General features: G+C 40.7%; 1 protein-coding gene across 1 annotated transcript; it reads left to right on the forward strand.

The window, feature by feature from the left end:
• Positions 1-4,676: 4,676 nt before the first annotated feature.
• Positions 4,677-18,877, forward strand: LOC114583088 (olfactory receptor 14A16-like). Its single transcript, XM_028704437.2, has 2 exons — positions 4,677-5,035; positions 17,902-18,877. Exons 1-2 carry the CDS (start codon positions 4,677-4,679, stop codon positions 18,875-18,877), a joined length of 1,335 nt encoding a protein of 444 aa, XP_028560270.2.
• Positions 18,878-20,254: the final 1,377 nt, after the last annotated feature.

A 20,254-nucleotide genomic window follows, 5' to 3' on the forward strand; every position in this document is an offset into this window, starting at 1 on the left:
CACTAAATAAAAGCAAAACAAAAGAAGTGTCATGGTTGGATCACTTCCTGGTGCACCTGGACTTCTCCATGACCCTTCCCCTCTGCAGGGAGGTGGGCCCAATTCAGATGGTCTGCCTCTGCCACTTAATGGATCCAAATGCTTTCCAGAGAGTGGTAGGAGATGTTTTATCCCATGTTAATAGCCTTTCAGCTGATTCCCTGGTGGCCCGCTGGAATGTGGAGTTAACCAGGGCTATCGACTGTCTGGCTCTGAAGCGCCCTCTCTGATTGCATGGAGCCCAGACAGCTCCATGGTTTTCCCCAGAGCTGAGGGCAATGAAACAATTGCTGAGACGGCTAGAGCGCCGGTGGCAGAAAACTCATTCTGAATCTGACCGGACACAGGTTAGAGCTCAACGTTAAGCCTACCAAGTGGCGATAGCAATGGCAAAGAGGATCTTCTTCACTGCCTCTATTGTATCTGCAGAAAACAGCAGCAGGAGACTCTTTCAGGAGGTTCACAACCATCTTTGCCACCAGGGCCTGGTAATGACCCCAAGATCTCCTGCAATGATTTTGCAATGATTTTTGCAAATAAAGTCACTTAGATTTGGAAAGAGGTACACCCCACCATGGGAACAGGTCCAGGGCGGAAGAGTCCTAGAGTTTTGTCTAGTCAAGTTGCATGGGATCAATTCCAATCTGTTGCCTCCAAGAATGTGGACAGGCTGCTTGGATGAGTGAAGCTGACCACCTGTCTCCTTGATCCTTGCCCATCCTGGCTCTTAAAAGCGAGCCAGGAAGGGCTGGGTGATAGGCTCCATGGGGTGGGGAATGCTTGCCTCTCCTCTGTGAGGGAGACTTCCCAGACCCGCTGAAAGAGGCGGTCATTAAACCACTTCTTTAAAAAACATCTTTGGACCTGGCCAATATGGCCAACTATCGCCCAGTCTCATATCTTCCATTCTTGGGCAAGGTGTTTGAGCAGGTGGTTGCTGAACAACTCCAGGCATGCCTGGAGGATGCAGACCATTTGGATCCCTTCCAATCGGGATTCAGGCCTCATCAGTGGACTGAAATTGCCTTGGTCGCACTGGTTGATAATCTCTGGCAGCCTAGGGACAAAGGTGAAAGCTGTTTCCTAATTCTGCATGTCTCTCTCAGCAGCCTTTGATACCATTAATCATAACATCCTTCTGGACCATCTAGGGGAGCTGGGAGCTAGGGGCACCGTTATACAGTGGTTCTGCTCCTTCAGCACAATGCAAGAATAAGGGCCTTGTATGATGAAAAATGCTTCAAAGGAGTGCATGTAAGAGTGACACTGTTTTGTCTCTAGGGCTTTGCTGCAGAGTTGCACAGAACCTTCAGGTAGTTAATCCCTAGGAACTATTCTTACACTTCTTATCCCTTTGCTCACACTCCTTAGCACTACTAGTTCTGCTTGTACCTAGCAAGACACACAGCTTATGCTTGCACAACGACAGGTTGCTTCCTTCAAACGTCAAAGAAATAGGAATTTAATGTAAGTACATTAAGTAAATATGGACATTCTGTTTGCTGCCCTGAATAATGAATGGTAGATGAAAGGATGATTGAAGGAGTGGATGGATGGAAAAAGTGATAAATATCATGTTATATGGCAAGTTAAGATTCAGGGAGAATTTCCAGCATCCAGCTGGAAAATATTTGTAGGGAAAGACAGATTTAAAACTGTTATCAAACCTCTCTCTTTCTCTATGGTTTCCTTTGCCTCAGTATTTAATTTTACTTTTGCATTTCTGTACATGTCTATTTCTGATCCCCCGCAAACCTCCTTCACTTCTAATCAATCCAGATCCACTCTATACATCAGTGTATTGTGTGAATCTAATCCCTTAGTGATCCCCTGTCATGCACTTTGATCTTCTTCTGACATAAGTGCATTTAGCTGACATTGTATTTTCACTCCTTTCTGAGTGCCTGTTCTCAGAAGGCATGTTATTTGTGGGGTTTGCAAACTGCAGCCAAGCAGACATCATGCTCCATTTGACATTTACCATGCAATTTCCTTTCATGCCTCAGCATGGGCTCATGTATTGTGTAAATATTGTGGGGATAGTAATGGATAGCAATACATACTTCTGCTAAGCATGTTTTCCTTTCTTAGGCATCCTGAGCTATTTCTGTCCAGCTCTCCATGGTGCGATATTTGCCAATTGACTATAGGCGAGAGTTCTGATACAGCAAGAACCAGTCATTTACGTCTATTGAAATCACAAGGTTTAAAACACAGTTAAACAGGACTGTTGATTACAGTGAAACTTGAGTGCAATTATTTTGTGAAATTTTGGTTCATCTAAGGCAGTGGTTCTCAACCTGTGGGTCCCCAGATGTTGTTGGACTACAACTCCCATCATCCCTGAGCTCTGGCCTTGCTAGCCAGGGGTGATGGGAGTTGTAGTTCAACAACATCTGGGGACCCACAGGTTGAGAAAGGTATTACCCTGGTGGTTCCCTCACTGCGAGAAGCAAAGTTACAGGAAACATAGGACCCTTGTACCTATGGGACCGCCTCTCCTGGTATGCCCTGCAGAGGACCTTAAGGTCCATAAATAACAACACTTTGGAAGTCCTCAGCCCCAAGGAGGTTAAATTGGCCTCAACCAGCGCTAGGGCCTTTTCAGCTCTGGCCCCAGCCTGGTGGAACGCGCTACCGCAGGAGATCAGGGCCCTGCAGGATTTGACATCTTTCTGCAGGGCCTGCAAGACGGAGCTGTTCCGCCTGGCCTTTGAGCTGAATTCAGTCTAACCCCCCCTCCTCATTTATTTATTTTTGATGGAACCCCTTATATGGGATTTTTATATAAATTTTCCCTCGCTCTTTTTGCTGGCCCATGTAGGACCAGCATGGATAGTTTGGCCCCGGTGAATAGTTGATTTTTTCTCCTCTTATGGCAGTGATCTATAGGCTACCACTAAAATGAAGCTGCATTTTAAGCTGCATTTAAAACTATATTCTAACATATTTTAATCACCTTTTTTTTTGTTTTTTGTTTTAAAAATGTTTTTACTGTATTTTACTCAGTGTTAGCTGCCCTGAGCCCAGTCTTGGCCGGGGAGGGTGGGGTATAAATAAAATATTATTATTATTATTATTATTATTATTATTATTATTATTAACCAAGCAGACGGCCTTCTCGGTAGTGGTGCCCGCCCTGTGGAACACCCTCCCATCAGATGTCAAAGAAATAAACATCTGACTTTTAGAAGACATCTGAAGGCAGCCCTGTTTAGGGAAGCTTTTAATGTTTAACAGACCATTGTATTTTAATATTTTGCTCGAAGCCACCCGGAGTGGCTGGGGACACCCAGTCAGATGGGTAGGGTATAAATAAATTATTATTATTATTATTACTACTACTACTACTACTACTACTACTACTACCATAGTATGGATTTTTCTCATGGTTAACTATGGCTACCTTTGCTTATTGTATAACTGTAGTTGGATCCTGGCTATAGTCTCTTTCATCCCAAACTGCACCCGAGTGAAGCAGAAACAATGGGTATTATTCAATGTTTGTTAGGCTGACCATATGTCTGGGAATTCCTGGACATGTTCTCTTTTGGGGGTCCTACATGCCCCCCAAGGTAATTTTACATTTTAAAGCAAATGTCCCAGATTTGGGGGGGGGGGGGGTTGTGTGTGCTTGGGCAGCTCTGGTTCAGGCAGGGACTCTGGTGCAGGCAATCTGGGCTCTGGCTCTGGTTCTGGCATGGCAGAGGGGCTATGGGATGTCCTGATTTTTACCTCTGGAAATATGACAAGCCTAAATTAGTCCTCCTCAGATTAGACCTGTTGAAATGCGTGGGGTGACTAAATTAGGTGAATTAATTTCAGTGAGTCTGCTTTGAGTAATCCTTAGTTGAATATTTCCCACATGAATTTAAACAAATGCTGATATGCAGCCTTTCATAGATTTCCCTGATTCAATGACATATTAGATTGAATCAGTGTTTAATAGAATATAGATATATATATGCATTAAATCAGAGACAGATAGTAGGAAAAAGAGATAGACTGCAGGTGCATATGAACAATGATGGTGGGTCAGAGCAGTGATGCCTTCAGCTCAGCATAGTGTCTCTCCTCTGCCCCAAACAAGCTTGATGCAGATGAGAAATGCACACAGACACTATGAAAGGCATGGATATTCCCTCTTGTTTCACTCTGACAGTCAGATCTATACTGCTTCTGAATATAAAGCAAATCATTCCTAGCTTTCAGGAAATAACCCCACTTAGCAGGGAATAAGCCCTATTGTCTTAATTCTGAGTAGATGTGGTGAGGTTTTTCAAACTGCTCTACAGAAAGTGGAGATTTCAGGAAGAGGCTGTATGTGAAAATTGGGGGTCAAACTGTTTGTTATTTAGCTGTGCTGTTCAGTTTAGGGATTTTTATTTATTTTTTACACAAATGGTGAGCATGCTGCAACCTCTACCTTACAGTTGTCTCTAAAAATATCACTAAGTTAGAATATGTCTCTAGACCCTCCATGTGCCCATATTTTCCAGCGACAGTCCTGGATTTAGAGAAGCTGAGACTTCCAGTGGGTATTGAGTTGGCCATTGCTAGATACTGGATGGAACCATATTCTTGCACAAGCAACTTTTATAATGGTCTCTGTTATTCCCCCAACAGACTGAGAAGACATGTCTAATGTAACCATCATAAGAGATTTCCTGCTAATGGGATTTTCAGAGCAAAGGGAACTCCAGATCTTACACCTTGCAGTATTCACAGCAATGTACATGGCAATTCTCATTGGAAACTTCCTCATCATCATTCTGGTAGCTAGAACTACCCACCTTCAGACCCCAATGTATTTCTTCCTTGTCAACTTATCAGTTGTTGACCTTGGATCCACAACCGTCACCATTCCCAGATCAATAGCTAATGCCCTGATGAACACAACACGTATTTCTTATTCTGAATGTGCTGCACAAATGCTATTGTTCCTCTTCTTCATGTCATCAGACATTTTCCTCCTCGCTGTCATGGCCTATGACCGGTATGTGGCCATCTGTCACCCACTGCACTATACCTCTGTGATGAAGTGGGGAAGGTGTATTCAGCTGGCAGGTGGGGCATGGGCAGCAGGCTTCCTTAATGCTGCTCTGCACACAGGTACCATTTTTTCACTGCCCTTCTGCTCCAACATCATCACTCAGTTCTTCTGTGAAATACCACACATGATGAAGATATCCTGCTCTGATCCATACTTCAGTGAAATGTGGGCCCTTCTCTTTAGTTCAGCCTTAGGTCTTGGCTGCTTTGTGCTCATTGTCACATCCTACGTGCAGATCTTTACTGCAGTGCTGAGAATGTCCTCCAAGGCAAGCAGGCAGAAAGCCTTCTCTACTTGCATTCCCCACCTCACTGTTGTCTCTCTCTTACTTAGTACAGGTATCTTCTCCTATGTCATGCCAACCTCCAGCCCTTCATATAATCTGGATGAAGTGCTTGCTGTGATATATTCAGTGATTCCTCCAATGATGAATCCGTTAATTTACAGCATGAGGAATAAGGATGTCAAAACAGCCCTGTGGAAGCTGTTTTACCAGACACTTCCAAACAATAAATCAGTTCCATAGTTTAAAAACTACCACTGCCACCACTACCACTGAGGTGTATGCCCTTTCTATACCTGCTTAAAATATCAAGGAAATGGGTGGTTAAGGCACTTTATTGTTCACACCCCTTAAACAGGGAACACTTTCTCAAGGGTTGCCTATTATGCTTGCTTACAAACTTGGTACTATGCATCAATGCTTTGCCCTGGCTTTTGGGATGGGGGAGGAGACATGTATCCAGAAAAAAATCCACAGGTGCAGCAGCTTCCTCAGTCACATGCTTCATATAGCCATGATGAATTCCTGCCTGAACACATCTGTTTAAGGCACTTCGCTTCCCTGCCACAATCACAATTGTAGAGAATCTCCAGGCAAGAATTCTACAGGTTAGCCACTTTCCCAATCCCTTGCTACAGACGTAGATGATGAATTTCTGCCTTTGACATCTGTACAAGGCACCCTGCTTCTGGCACATTCCACCTACTATAGTAAGTGTGGCAACCCTATGTGACAACATTTAAGTGTAATGGTAGTGACCATCCCCTGCTTGCATCCGCATTTCACCTGCATGCTGTCCAAAGCATATTTTTCTAATGTACCACCTCAGTGCCTCATTCATACATATATACATATAGTGGTTCTTATTGGCATGCAGTCTCCTGTTTGACAGAATTGAAAAAGACTGTGCCATTGAAACAGATTTTTTTCAACCTTCAGATTTATATTTCTATTTTCTAACATTGTTTACTTGGGCCTCGTTTTATCTTTATTAGTGTGGTTTATGCCTTATATATTGAGTACAACATAGTACCTTTATATAGTCAAAATGTAGTTTTTAAACCAGCTATATCCTCTTCTGTCTTCTGGTGTGCTAGAAATCTAGCTTCATGACTTTCTTATATCAGACCTGCTCTGCACACAATTTGTGGCCTATGAAACTGAACTCTGCCCACCAGCCAGGGATGTGAGGAACCTTCATTTTATCCTGGGTCTTAGACAATTGTGGGGAATGACATAGCATGACATGACATATGGCTAGTTGACTTGATTTGTTTTGGGGGTTTCAGAGCTGCCTTTGGCTGTATCTGCAACAGGATTGCACCTCTGTAGAAATGTGCCTGCACATGAAAGCTCATACCAAGAACAAACTTAGTTGGTCTCTAAGGTGCTACTGGACAATTTTTAATTTTTTAAAAATATATATTTCTACTGTGTCAGACCAACACGGCTGCCTACCTGAATCTAGAACCAAGGATTACAGTGTACCTGTGTGAGGTTAAGATGTGCCCCTATATCTTAAAAAAAGATCACAATGCTCTGCTGAAGGAAAGAACATTGACAGACACGTGCAGTGCCTAAAGCTGAACCAAAACAGAGCTAGTGTGAGTATTTTATTGACTTTTTAAAGGGGTTCATTTATCATTTACATAATAAACACAAGAAAGAAAAAAAGAGCCTCCCACTGAGCACAGTCCCAGTGCTTTTTAAATAACACTAGTGTCTCAACAAATGAAACTGATCTGTAGAAAATGTAACTTGAAAAAGAGACATTGCACATACCTTTGCAAACCAAGAAATCTCTAATTAAAAATATATATGAATATTTCTCTTTCTAATACAAATACCTTTCAAAATGTTATGACTGGTGGACTATAGCCATGTTCTCTTGAAGTTGAATTGGAAATAAAGCTGAAACACGTTTTACAAAACTTTTCTGATTTTGTGTACTTTCCTGGGTTTTCAACATTGTGAGTGATTCCCCCCATTAATATCAAGTCCCACACCCATATAATGGTGTATAATTTTCATTGTCAAAGAACATCTCATCCACCCACACACCTACAAAAATCTCTTGGCACTTTTAACATTCAGAAATTTATTGTGGCATATATCTCTGTGGGGAGATACATACTGTAGGATGGGTGGAAACTGCTTTTAAGCGGTGCTCTTCCATATGCTGGACATGTAGTGTATGCATGTTGCAATTCTATGATTATCTGCAATTTGAGGGATCCTGCCTACAACGGTGGTGTTTTGCAGGCCTATGATTGCTTCCCTAATGATGAAGGGATTTCCCCAATGCCTAGCAGGGATGCCGAAGAGCTGCCATTGCATCAGCCTCTGCAACAATGTTACTGTTGCATTAATTACTTAACCATTGCAATTCCCCCGCTCCAATTCCATATGGGTATGATAAGAAACAGAAGAGGAATCCTTGCCTGGGTCTCACTGTGCGTGCAGCATGAGAAAGATAGCCTGAGAAAGGCAGACAGCAGCAATTCATGATGAGAGATAGCCTAAGACTGAAAACTTTGAAGGTGGTCTATTGCTCTTAGAAAAGTGACCTATTTTGGCAGTGGCTCTGGGCTGTTAGTGCTGTGCAATTCGGGGGAAGAAGGAGGTAATCTTTAGCGACCAACAGAAGTCAGCAACATACTTCCACCATCAAATAAGTCTCCCCTCTTAGTGCTTTTAAAAGACGCTTTTCCTCTAACATGCACCTGTGAAACAAAAGGAGCTGTGAATCCAACAGAGAAGAGACTGCGATGGATCTCTTATACTGGCATGAAATGTGAGGAGACAGCATCAAGGAGCCACAGGTGAGAGCTGAGTGCATGGTGGGGACCAAAGGAGGATAAACTACCCCAGAAAGGAGCATGACGTGTCCCCCACCAGACACATTCTTCCTCTCCAAACACCCCATACATACCACACGACTTCTACTACTTTTGTTTTAAACCCTGTACATAGTATGGAATTTCTACTATTTATTTCCTAATGTGATACAGTGGTACCTCGGGTTAAGTACTTAATTCGTTCTGGAGGTCTGTTCTTAACCTGAAACTGTTCTTAACCTGAGGTACCACTTTAGCTAATGGGGCCTCCCGCTGCCGCAGCCGCACAATTTCTGTTCTCATCCTGAAGCAAAGTTCTTAACCCGAGGTACTATTTCTGGGTTAGTGGAGTCTGTAACCTGAAGCGTCTGTAACCTGAAGTTTCCCTAACCTGAGTTACCACTGTATATCCCCTGTTAGGCAGATGAGGCAAGATTGGGGACGGAGATAATGGCTTGTGAGTCAGGAGGTTAAGGAATCACCTGCCGCATAGGACCATATGGTAAAGTAAACTCACAAGAATCATATTGACTTGGATCCTCAAGATTGATAAAATTAATATGTTTTCATAAGAAATATATGCCTATCCTTGCATCTGTCTGTGACCCCTGAGAAGCCTCTGTGCCATTTTGTAGAAGGGGCTCCTAATAACATGGGTCCCACACCTTTGTAATTTTATTTATTTATGACACTTTTGTCTTTGTGAAAGAACTCTGGGTGGCCAACACATGATTCAATGACACTCTTCCATCCAGGTAGTGTTCCTAGCGAAACCAGTTCAGCTTTCTGAGGTGCGAGGAGATCTGTGTCTGTGCAATAGGGCTTTCCTATGCCTTTTTCCACACTGCTAACACCACACTCTCTGTACTGAAGGACCCTTAGAAATGCAATTTGAAGAGACTCAAGTAGGCTGCAGGTGGTTGGGGACTTATTAGTGGAAATGCCTTTCTGTTGGCACAAAATTTGTTTGGGTCCAGTAAAATACTATATTGGGAAAACTGAAATTATGAGGTCATTCATTTAACAATAAAGTAATAAAAAGCACCATACACGGCAGTAAATATAATTCTAAAATTAATGGGGGGGGATAAGACTTTAGAATGAACACACATTGTGTTATGTGCACGGGATCATTATTTTTCTGCTCTTCTTTCAGCAGCCAAAATCTTATAGATGACATGTCCAACATAACAATCATTGACAATTTTCTACTCATGGGATTTTCGGGGGACCAAGAATGGCAATTTTTGCACTTTGTGATCTTCTTAGCAATATACCTGACTATTCTGATGGGAAATCTTCTTATCATTATCCTCATAGCCACCAACAGTCACCTGCACACCCCCATGTATTTCTTTCTTGTCAACCTATCAGTGCTTGATGTTGGGTCAACCACTGTCATTATTCCAAAATCAATGGCCAATTCCCTCATGAACATAAAGCTGATTTCATATTCACAGTGTGTCACACAACTGTTTTTATTCATCCATTTCCTGTCATCGGACTTCTTCTTCCTCACTGTCATGGCATATGACCGTTACGTAGCCATTTGTCACCCTTTACACTATTCGTCTATGATGACATGGAGTAGCTGTATCTGGATGGCAAGTGGAGCCTGGATGGCAGGCTTCCTTTATGCTGCTTTGAACACTGGTACTGTTTTTTCACTTCCTTTCTGCTCCAATGTCATCCACCAGTTCTTCTGTGAAATTCCACACCTACTGAAGATCTCCTGTTCTGATTCATACCTCACTGAGATTTGGGCTCTTCTTTTGAGTTTCACAATAGGTCTTGGCTGCTTTGTGTTCATTATCATGTCCTATGTTCAGATATTTACTGCAGTGTTAAGAATGCCGTCCATGGCAAACAGGCAGAAAGCCTTCTCCACTTGCATCCCCCACATCACTGTTATCTCCATATTAGTCAGTACTGCCATTTTTACCCATCTTATTCCAACCTCTGACTCAGAATATAATTTAGATCAAGTGCTTGCTTTGTTGTATACTGTGGTGCCTCCACTGCTGAACCCAATAATTTACAGCATGAGGAACAAAGATGTCAAAATTGCCTTGGGGAATTTGTTGGGTTTTATTCTTGCTAAAAAGAATAAAAATATGGCTCTGATTCTCCTATGAGTTTTCTTCTTCCAACTTGTCTTGTGATGCAGCTTAAGATTATTGTCTTGTAACATTTGTTTTGTTATGCAAAAATACATTGTGCTTCCTATGTATGTATATCTTTCCCTTCCATAGTCTAAAGAAGTGAATGGAATGAGAAACTTGTATAATAAGTAAATAACAAATAAATACTATATAGTATTTACTTTCCTTCTGTAGTGAAGAAAATTGAACGTGGTGTTGAAAGTGTATGCTGGACTCTATATGAAAACAGAGAGCTTCTTTATCCATATGCATTCTTCATTTCATTAGCTGTCCAGGTGCTTAAAGGAATGTGCAAGTGGTCTGGGACACCCCCCCCCTCGGTTTACAAGAAAGCCTTAAAAGTGAGAAGTAACCTATCTATAGGTTGAAATTTGTTTGTTTCCCTGATGAGCTTAGACTATTTTGCCACGTAATGTAGTATCCTTGCTTGCCCCCCCACCTAATATCCTTTTTATTGCACATTCCTGATCATATCTGCTCATGTTGCTATTGAGAGGATCATGTGTGATTTCTCATTCAATACTGTTTGTAGCTGAAAATGCTTTGGAGTGATTATGCTGCTTCATTTCTTGTTAGTGCTTCTGCTGAAACCCCATAATTTTTCATATCACACATTTTCTGGTTTATTTTTGTTTTACTGTGACCCCTCTGGACAACAATAATGTGGCAGCATTGGAAAAGCATTACAGAGCAAACTAAAGCTGAACAAATTACCACTTCTGCACTATTAATGTGTCAATATATTTGCAGAATACACACTTAATAAACCACCAATCTTGGGAGATGACCTTTGTAAAGTAACATTTGTTCTACAATTATGCCGTTGATTTGAAATTTGTATCCCAGAATAGAATGTACTGCATTCAATGTTCCTGAACTCAATATTATATCCACATCCCTATGCTAGATAGCTCTATCTGACATCTAGCTGTCACCACTACACCATTTGTGGAAAGTGTGGTGGGACATAGCTCTCAGCTGACCTCCCAGAAACTGAGTTCCTGCTGTTTACTAGGAATGAGAGGAGGAGAGGTGAGGAGATGATGAGGTTGACAAGGGCAGAAATACCTGAAATTATGAGATTCTCCTTCACTGGAATGTTAGGAGAGCACTACTCCTTCAACACACCACCTACAGCTTCACTGCACTACCCAGAACTCTTTAAGATACATTTAGGAATGGACTGAAGGAACTTTAAAGCCTTTGACAATAGCCCAGTACAAGAAGCAAAGATGGCAAACATATCCACAACAGGTAATTTGTTTCCTTGGCACCTAGGTATACTGGTATAAAGGAAACCCAGACAATGAAAAACACCAGTGTACTGAAGATGATGAAGTCAACTAGGAAAGCTATGGTGAAATTGATGATGGCTACAAAAATTGATTGGCAGAATAAATTACTAGAATTGGCCAAAATGGCACATATGACTAACAGGCTGAGAGGCAATACAAATCAAAGCTTTATTAAAAAATGGGACATGTTCAAGAAATATTTAAAGAAATACAACAGCGGTGTGGCATCTATGGTAGCATTTGAATGATTTCTGTGTTTATCAACAACAACAAAAAAGCAAATGGTTGTAAAAGGTGTAAGAAATTATAGGATTATATAAATAGAACAAAGTAATAATTATTTGTATAACTGAATAAGTAGAATTTGTAAATACACTGGGGTGTGACGGGCAGTCTTATGTAGTCAAGCAAGAAGGTATGGTGATTTGTATTGTATAGGAATGAACTGACTTCTATTTGTAACTTCTGAAATACTACATATGTCTGTTATGTTATCAACTAAATTTAATAAAGCAGAAAACACTGGGGGGAAAGTGTGTGTGTGTGTGTGGGGGGGGAGAAACTGATGATGGCCACAGTAGAAAATGGTGTTGGAGCCTTCATTGCACTCCTGAATAATTGTCAGCTATAAGGGTACGAGTCCTTTGCTTTCATGGCTGTATATTTGCTTCCCTAATGTTCAGCCATGTTTCATGGCTGTATATTTGCTTCCCTAATGTTGAAGGGAAAATCGCTTTTCAGTCTACAATCGACCACCCTCCGAGCTGCAATCAGGTATCCCAATTGTCTAACTTTCTTCTGCTGTATACTCAATGAGACCCAGAGAGACCTTCCTCTTCTGTTTCTAATCATTCTCATATGCAACAGGAAGGTAATGTTTAAGTCATCGACCCAAGAGAATAAATGCAATAGTGAAATGGTTGCAGAGGCTGATGCAGTGAGAACTCTTAAGAATCATTACTGGGAATAGAACATTTAATTGACACTGGCACTGGGCCATTAGTGCTTTCAGGGAAAGTGGGAGTTAAGCTTTAGAGACCAATAGGAGTCAGATTTATATTTCCACCACCACATAAGTCTGTCCCTTTTGCTGCTGTTTGAAATAAGCCTTTCCTTCTGTGTAGCCTGAGGAGATTTTGAACCCGACAGAGGAGAGAGTGAGAGGAATCTCCCACAATTGCATTTAATGTGAAAGAAATATAAATCTGAGGAAAGAAAAAGAGAAGGGAAGATATCTAATTGTCTTGCTTGTACTTCACTGAGGGGGAACAAAATAATAGAGACATCTAGAACAATCAAGGTAAATAGAAACAATTTTGCTAATAAAGGATCTGGAGCAGAATTGCAAATATCAACTTGATAAAATCTATGAGAAAATAAAGTAAGTCTTATATCTTTGACCTCTAATTTTTTTGGAGATTTTTTCTTCATCCCCCCATTTCTCCTTCATTGACACCATTTAAATCACTCAGCTTAATTCCATGCATTCATCCCCCCCCCCAGTTAAAATATTATTATTGTTATTATCTATTAGTTATTACTTTCTTTTTCTAACTTATTATTCCTTCGGGTATACAATCTGCTTTCCCAGTTATTCTCTATCCCACATAAACTGTGGCTTAATGATGTATGCTCTGTTATTTCCACTTCTTTCCTGACAACATAGTTTTATTCTCTCCCCCCCCCCCATACATTTGCATTAGTTTTCCATCATAGAGAGAAGAATATGAAATGGAAGATAGTATAAATAAACAACTACGACATTAACACAGAACAGAATTGGTATACGGATCAGGGCTGTCCTCAAAGGGGATCCAAAATATAATGTCAAAAGAAATCAAATTGGGTTCAAATAACAAAGAGACTGAGACACAGGAGAATGTTAGGTGTGTCTTTCTTCATTGGCATAAGACAGGCTTCCTCAACCTCGGCCCTGAAGATGTTTTTGGCCTACAACTCCCATGATAGCTTGCAGGACTAGTGGTCAGGGATGATGGGAATTGTAGTCTCAAAACATCTGGAGGGCCGAGGTTGAGGAAGCCTGGCATAAGGCGAGTGCAGCAGGTGGTGGAAATCACTAGAATTTGAGGGTGTGGTTAAGTGGAATGTTTTTGTTTGTTTTGTTTTTGCTGCTGTAACATGTGTATGGGTCCAAGCCAAGGAAGGAAAACAATTCAATGGGAAAGCTAAAATGGTGGTATCATATATTTAACAAAAAAGTAATAGAAATAAATCCTACATGAAAGTTTATAGAATTCTGAAATTGATGGAAAAAATAAAAAATGTAGATTCTTTTATGTGCAATGAATTGATAATTTTTTTCTGCTCTCCAATAGTCAAACTATGATGGAGGCTGTGCCCAACATAACTGTCATTGAAAATTTTCAACTTCTGGGATTTTTGGGGGACCGAGAATGGCAAATTTTGCAATCTTTGATCTTCTTAGCAATGTACCTGGCTATTCTGATGGGAAATATTCTGATCATTATCCTGATAGCTGTCAACAGGCACCTGCACACACCAATGTACTTCTTTCTTCTCAACTTATCAATTCTGGACCTTGGATCAACCTCTACCATCATTCCCAAATCTCTGGCTAATTCCATCATGAACATAAGGCTGATTTCATATTCACAATGTGTCGCACAAGTGTTTTTCTTCATGTTTTTTGTGTCATCAGACTTCCTCCTCCTCACTGTCATGGCCTATGACCGATATGTGGCCATCTGTCACCCTTTGCACTATGCATCCGTGATGAAATGGAGTAGTTGCATCCAGATGGCAGGTGGAACATTAATGTGTGGTTTGTTCAATGCTGCTTTGCACACTGGTACTGTTTTTTCACTTCCTTTCTGCTCCAATGTCATCCACCAGTTCTTCTGTGAAATTCCACGCCTACTTAAGATCTCCTGCTCTGATTCATACCTCAATGAAATATGGGCCCTTCTTTTTAGTACATCAATTTGTCTTGGTTGCTTTGTGTTCATTGTCATGTCCTATGTGCAGATCTTTACTGCGGTCTTGAGAATGCCCTCCATGGCAAACAGGCAGAAAGCCTTCTCCACTTGCATTCCCCACATCACAGTTGTCTCCATATTATTCATCACTTCTGTCTTCACCTACTTAATGCCAACCTCTAATTCTCCATACCATCTGGATGAAGTGCTTGCTGTGTTATATACTGTGGTGCCTCCACTGATGAACCCAATAATCTACAGCATGAGGAACAAAGATGTCAAAACTGCCTTGTGGAAGTTGCTGAGTTTTAATTTTGGTAAGAAAACTAAAAAGATGCCTCCCATTTGCCTTTAATCCTGTTCCTCTTTGATCTTATCTTGTAATGCAGATTAATAATAATAATAATAATAATAATAATAATAATAATAATACAATATTATTATTAATATAGAAGCTTATCTCTGTAACAACAGTTTTCTGCAGTAATAAATTATATTGCCATTTTGCAAACAGAAACTTGAGAGATCCTTCTTTCTGTATTTCGTGTCCTGGAAAGCATTATGACTTATACGTGTTTTATCTACCTCTATATGTAGACAAACCCAGTTTTTTGACACGATTTTTGTGTCAAAAAAACATCGTCCAATACACGGAAAAATAGGGTAACTACTCTACACATGACTATGGCTGCAATCATAACCTCATTTACCTCAGAGCAGGCCAACTGATTATAACAGGGCTTACTCCCACCCCCTTTTAATCTTTCTGGATGCAGAAGCTGTCCCTTCTTATTCCTTATCTTCTCGTGTAATAGCCTATTTATTGCTTGCTAGGCACCCCACTTTTCAGCCTTCTGAAGCAAGCTTGCTCTATCCAGCGTTTCTACCCAGCATATCTGCTCCTGCACTTCTCTGGAATATAAACCTTTCATTCATAGAGGGCTGTGTTTCATGATGTAACCCTCCTTGCTACTATATCTAAACATAATTTTGTTGCCATGAGATGTGGTGAATTTAACACAGTTTTATAAATGATCAGGCAATTCAGAGAAGAAATGATCTCTCAATAGCTACTAGTAATGATGTCCATCACAACTTGCAAGTTCAGATACCTTCAAGTACCAGTTGCATGAATGGGTTCTGCTTATGGGTTTCCAAAAACATCTGGTGGTCTGCTTTGGAAAATAGGATGCTGGCCTAAATAGACTTTTGGTTGCATCCACATAATATCTTCTTTTGCTCTTATATTCTCTTGAGGGGAAGGATATTTCTGATGCTATTACCCCAAGTTACTTTAATGCATGTGTGTGTGTATTGCAACTAAATTAAGGTTACCAGATTTTTTTCCAATGAATCTGGGGACACTTTTCAACTTCAGTAGAAATGGTAGGATTTTGTCAGGGGGCTGATTTGTAAATCCGGGGACTGTCCCCGGGAAACGGGGACATCTGCTAACCTTAAATGGTTGTCAGAATTTTTCTTGGTGTTCCCTAGTATCTTTGATTATTTGTGGGTGTACAACAATTTACCTAATGATGAAGGAAAATCTTCCATTCCTTAGAATGATGCTAAAGAGCTGGCATTGCCTCAGCCTCTGCTACAATTCAGCTATTACATTTGTTCCCTTGGGTGGATGACTTAAACATTGCCTCCCTATTCCATGTGGGGATGTTTGGAAACTCAAAAGAGGAGCTCTCTGGGTCTCACTGAATATTGACAATTGGAAAATGCAATGCAACATAGCCTTAGATTGCAAACTTTGAAAGTAGGCTATTGTAGTCAGAAAAGTCAGCATTGTAGCCACTCTGTGCCATTAATGCTGAGCTATTCAGTGAAACAGGGAGTAAATCTTTAGAGAACAAAATGATTCAGGTAGATATGTCTCCTATCACATAAGCCTGTCTCTTTTACTGCTGTTTGAAACAAGTTCTTTCTCCAAGACACACCTGTCAACCCAAGATGAGTTGCTGTGATCTGAGAGAAGAAAGAGAGGAATCACTCACAATTGCATGGGATGTGAAAGAATTATGGCAAATCTGAGGAAAAAATGGAAAATATACACCTGATTTGTTCACACTTTACTGAGTGAAAGATTTAAAGGTGTCAGAAAAAGAGAGAGACACCTAGACCAACGAAGGTAAATAGAAACCATTTTGCTGATAAATCATTTGAAGCAGAATTGCCAAAGAAATATATAGAAAAATACAGTACCCATTTTATCTGTGTCCTTCAATCTTGTGTCCTCAGATCTCCTTTGCTGATATTTCTTTAATTTCTTCCACTTAATTCTATTCCACTTTTTTTTTTTGCTTTTTTCCATCTTTATTTTTTAAAATATCATTGCTATAACATTGTTATTATGTTGCTGCTGCTGCTGTTGTTTTCTTTTTCTAGGTGATTATCCCCTCATTTGTATGTTCAGTATCCCCAATCCTGCTCTATCCCACTAGAACAGTGGCTTAATCATGCACCTTCTCTTATTTTCAATCTATTTCTTCTGAGATGGATAAATAAATTGAAGTTCAGAGAAGCAGCATCTATCCTTCTATCGTCCCCAATGTATACACTTGCAACCTCTGAAATGCCTCTCTGGAAGTTTGGGGAGGAGGCTGCTAACAAATCGATGGCTGCTAGGGAGAGGTAGGGATGGGAAAATTCCTCTGGCAAAATGAAGTTATCATAGGATCCAAGGCATTATAATTTTATTTCTGACCTGTATGCTCCAGATTTGTCCCCAAAGATCTCAGAGTGGTTATGGTTCCTTGACACTCTTCCATCCTGATAACATTCATGACCAAACCTGATTAGCCTCAGGCATGGATCTGTATCACACACCTTTAGGCTATTTTCTAAGCACAAGAACACAGAGTTAGAATTACACAAATCTGGACTGTGAGTTTTGCCTTAAAGAGTTTTGACTCAGAGAATTGGGAATGAAACACTGGTTGCATAGTGGGGCTTCTTCTCCCCATGGCAAACCCCTGACATCTCAGGATGAAGGACAGTTAAGAAATGACATTGGGTGGGCTGGGGAACAAGCGTGCTACAGCTGTTTGAAGGAATCACTAGAATCTGAGGGTGCTGTTTGTTGGAAGTGCCTTTTTGCTGGTGCAAAATACAAACAAACGAACAAAAACAAACAAACTACAACCAGGAAATGGGGGGTGGGGTGGGGTAAGTAGCAAATTACAGGGAGACATTTCAGAATTTATAATAAAGACACCTTCTTCTATGTGCAAATGAATTAATCAACACTGTTTCTCTTCTTCCAACAGTCAAAATATGATTCATGCCATTCTCAACATAACAATGATTGAAAATTTCGTACTTCTAGGATTTTCTGGGGGTCGAGATCTGCAGATTTTACACTTTGTGATCTTCTTTGCAATGTACCTGACTGCCCTGGTGGGAAATCTTCTGATCATTACCCTGGTTGCTGTCAACAGTCATCTGCACACCCCGATGTATTTTTTTCTTGTCAATTTATCAATCCTTGATGTTGGCTCAATCTCCGTCATCATTCCCAAATCCATGGCAAATTCTCTCATGAACCTAAGACTGATTTCATATTCACAGTGCGTTACTCAAACGTTTCTCTTCATCCTTTTTGCATCATCAGACTTCTTCCTCCTCACTGTCATGGCCTATGACCGATATGTAGCCATTTGTCACCCTTTGCACTATGCATCTATGATGAAATGGAGCAGCTGCATTCAAATGGCAGGTGGAGCATGGATGTTTGGTTTGTTCAATGCTGCTTTGCACACTGGTACTGTTTTTTCACTTCCTTTCTGCTCCAATGTCATCCACCAGTTCTTCTGTGAAATTCCACGCCTACTTAAGATCTCCTGCTCTGATTCATACCTCAATGAAATTTGGGCTCTTCTATTTACTGCTGTGTTAAGTCTTGGTTGCTTTGTGTTCATTGTCATGTCCTATGTTCAGATCTTTACTGCGGTCTTGAGAATGCCCTCCATGGCAAACAGGCAGAAAGCCTTCTCCACTTGCATTCCCCACATCACAGTTGTCTCCATATTATTCATCACTTCTGTCTTCACCTACTTAATGCCAACCTCTAATTCTCCATACCATCTGGATGAAGTGCTTGCTGTGTTATATACTGTGGTGCCTCCACTGATGAACCCAATAATCTACAGCATGAGAAACAAAGATGTCAAAACTGCTTTGTGGAAATTGCTGGGTTTTATTTTTGGTAGGAATAATAAAAAGAGGCCTCCTGTTCACCTATAAGCCTGTTTTTTGCGATACAGCTTTTTTTTTTAAAAAAAGCACTGAGCTCACCTTACATAGCTTTTTCCTGTAATAATAGTCTTCTGTAACAATAAACTTTGCTACCTTTTTACAATAGTTTAGTTTACAATAGTTTAGGCATTCCTCGTCCAGGGAGGCCTAGCTATTTTAATCTCTGATGACCTTCTTGGCATCTTAAAGCATCTTAATTAGATGCTTATTAATGTTTCAACTAACTTGTTTTATGGCTTTATTTTGCTTTGTATTTTATTACTGTTCTGCCATATTTTATTATATTTTATTGTATTTGCTTTATTGATGACATCTACTTAATTTATATTTGGTGGAAAGTTAGAATACAAACACAAGAAATAAATAAGATTTTGTTTGTTCAGAATATTCAGAATATTTTACCTTCCTTCGTCAACACAGTCACATACTTTCAGGTCTCAGCCACACCTCTGTTTGTCCTGCCACATTCTCCCAAGGAAATCCAATCTTTAGAGCTGAATCGGAACAAACAGAAACTGTGCATTCTGCAGATGGCTGTTTGTTCTTGTTTTTGTTCTTGTCTATTGTTAAAGAAAGGGTTTTCTGGGGGAAAGCAGCATGCCATGGCAAAATTGCTTGGACCTATATCCTCGAAAGCATGGGACAAGTGGAAAACCACTCTGACGTGCACAGGAGACAAGCAGATGTGTGGATGAGCCCTTGCTTCAATTTGTTTTGTTTTGTTCAGTGTGATAGTGCATATTTCTCAGTGAATGTTGTTTGTAATTCATTCCATACATTATTATTTGTCACATATGTGGCACATGAGACGTACTGAGCATTCTTGAATGCAGCAGGCTGGTGGAACTTAAGCCTGTATAAATTATGCCGGATTCACACCCTGTAAATGTCCAGCACTAGCCTAGTCAAGCTAAAAGGAAGTACCACAACACAGAGAGCCAGCTCACCTGGCATTACCTACCAGGGAATGGGGTGCACTTGTGACACACAAGGAGAGTTTCCAAATCCCTTGATCAGGTGTGCATGAACTGTACAGATAGCTCACCCAAAATGGCTCATAATTGCCAGTGCAGGAATACAAACAAACTGGGCACAGAGTGCACACAGAGTCTCTAGCAGTGCTCATTGGGGCAGGCAATCAGCACAATGTGTGTGCCACACATCAGCACATGCTCTTCTTATCACACAGGTATGTGCACCAACAGCATGGGACAGTGTGGCCAGGTAAGCAAGCACACGGGAGCACACCAGAACACCCATGTTGCACCCACATTACACCCACTGCACAGACCCCAAACATCCACCTTATCCAGCATTGCAATCCCACTCCACAAGAATGCACAGCACACACAGAGAAATCCTAAA

This window comes from Podarcis muralis, chromosome 13 (assembly GCF_964188315.1).
Source record: "Podarcis muralis chromosome 13, rPodMur119.hap1.1, whole genome shotgun sequence".
Taxonomy (NCBI): domain Eukaryota; kingdom Metazoa; phylum Chordata; class Lepidosauria; order Squamata; family Lacertidae; genus Podarcis; species Podarcis muralis.

Bases quoted from the DNA above. Each gene is read 5' to 3' on its own strand.
- LOC114583088 (XM_028704437.2), top strand. From the start codon at position 4,677: ATGTCTAATGTAACCATCATAAGAGATTTCCTGCTAATGGGATTTTCA. The intron at 5,036-17,901 runs GTATGTGGCCAT...TTCTTCCAACAG, and splicing joins GCTGTCATGGCCTATGACCG to TCAAAATATGATTCATGCCA.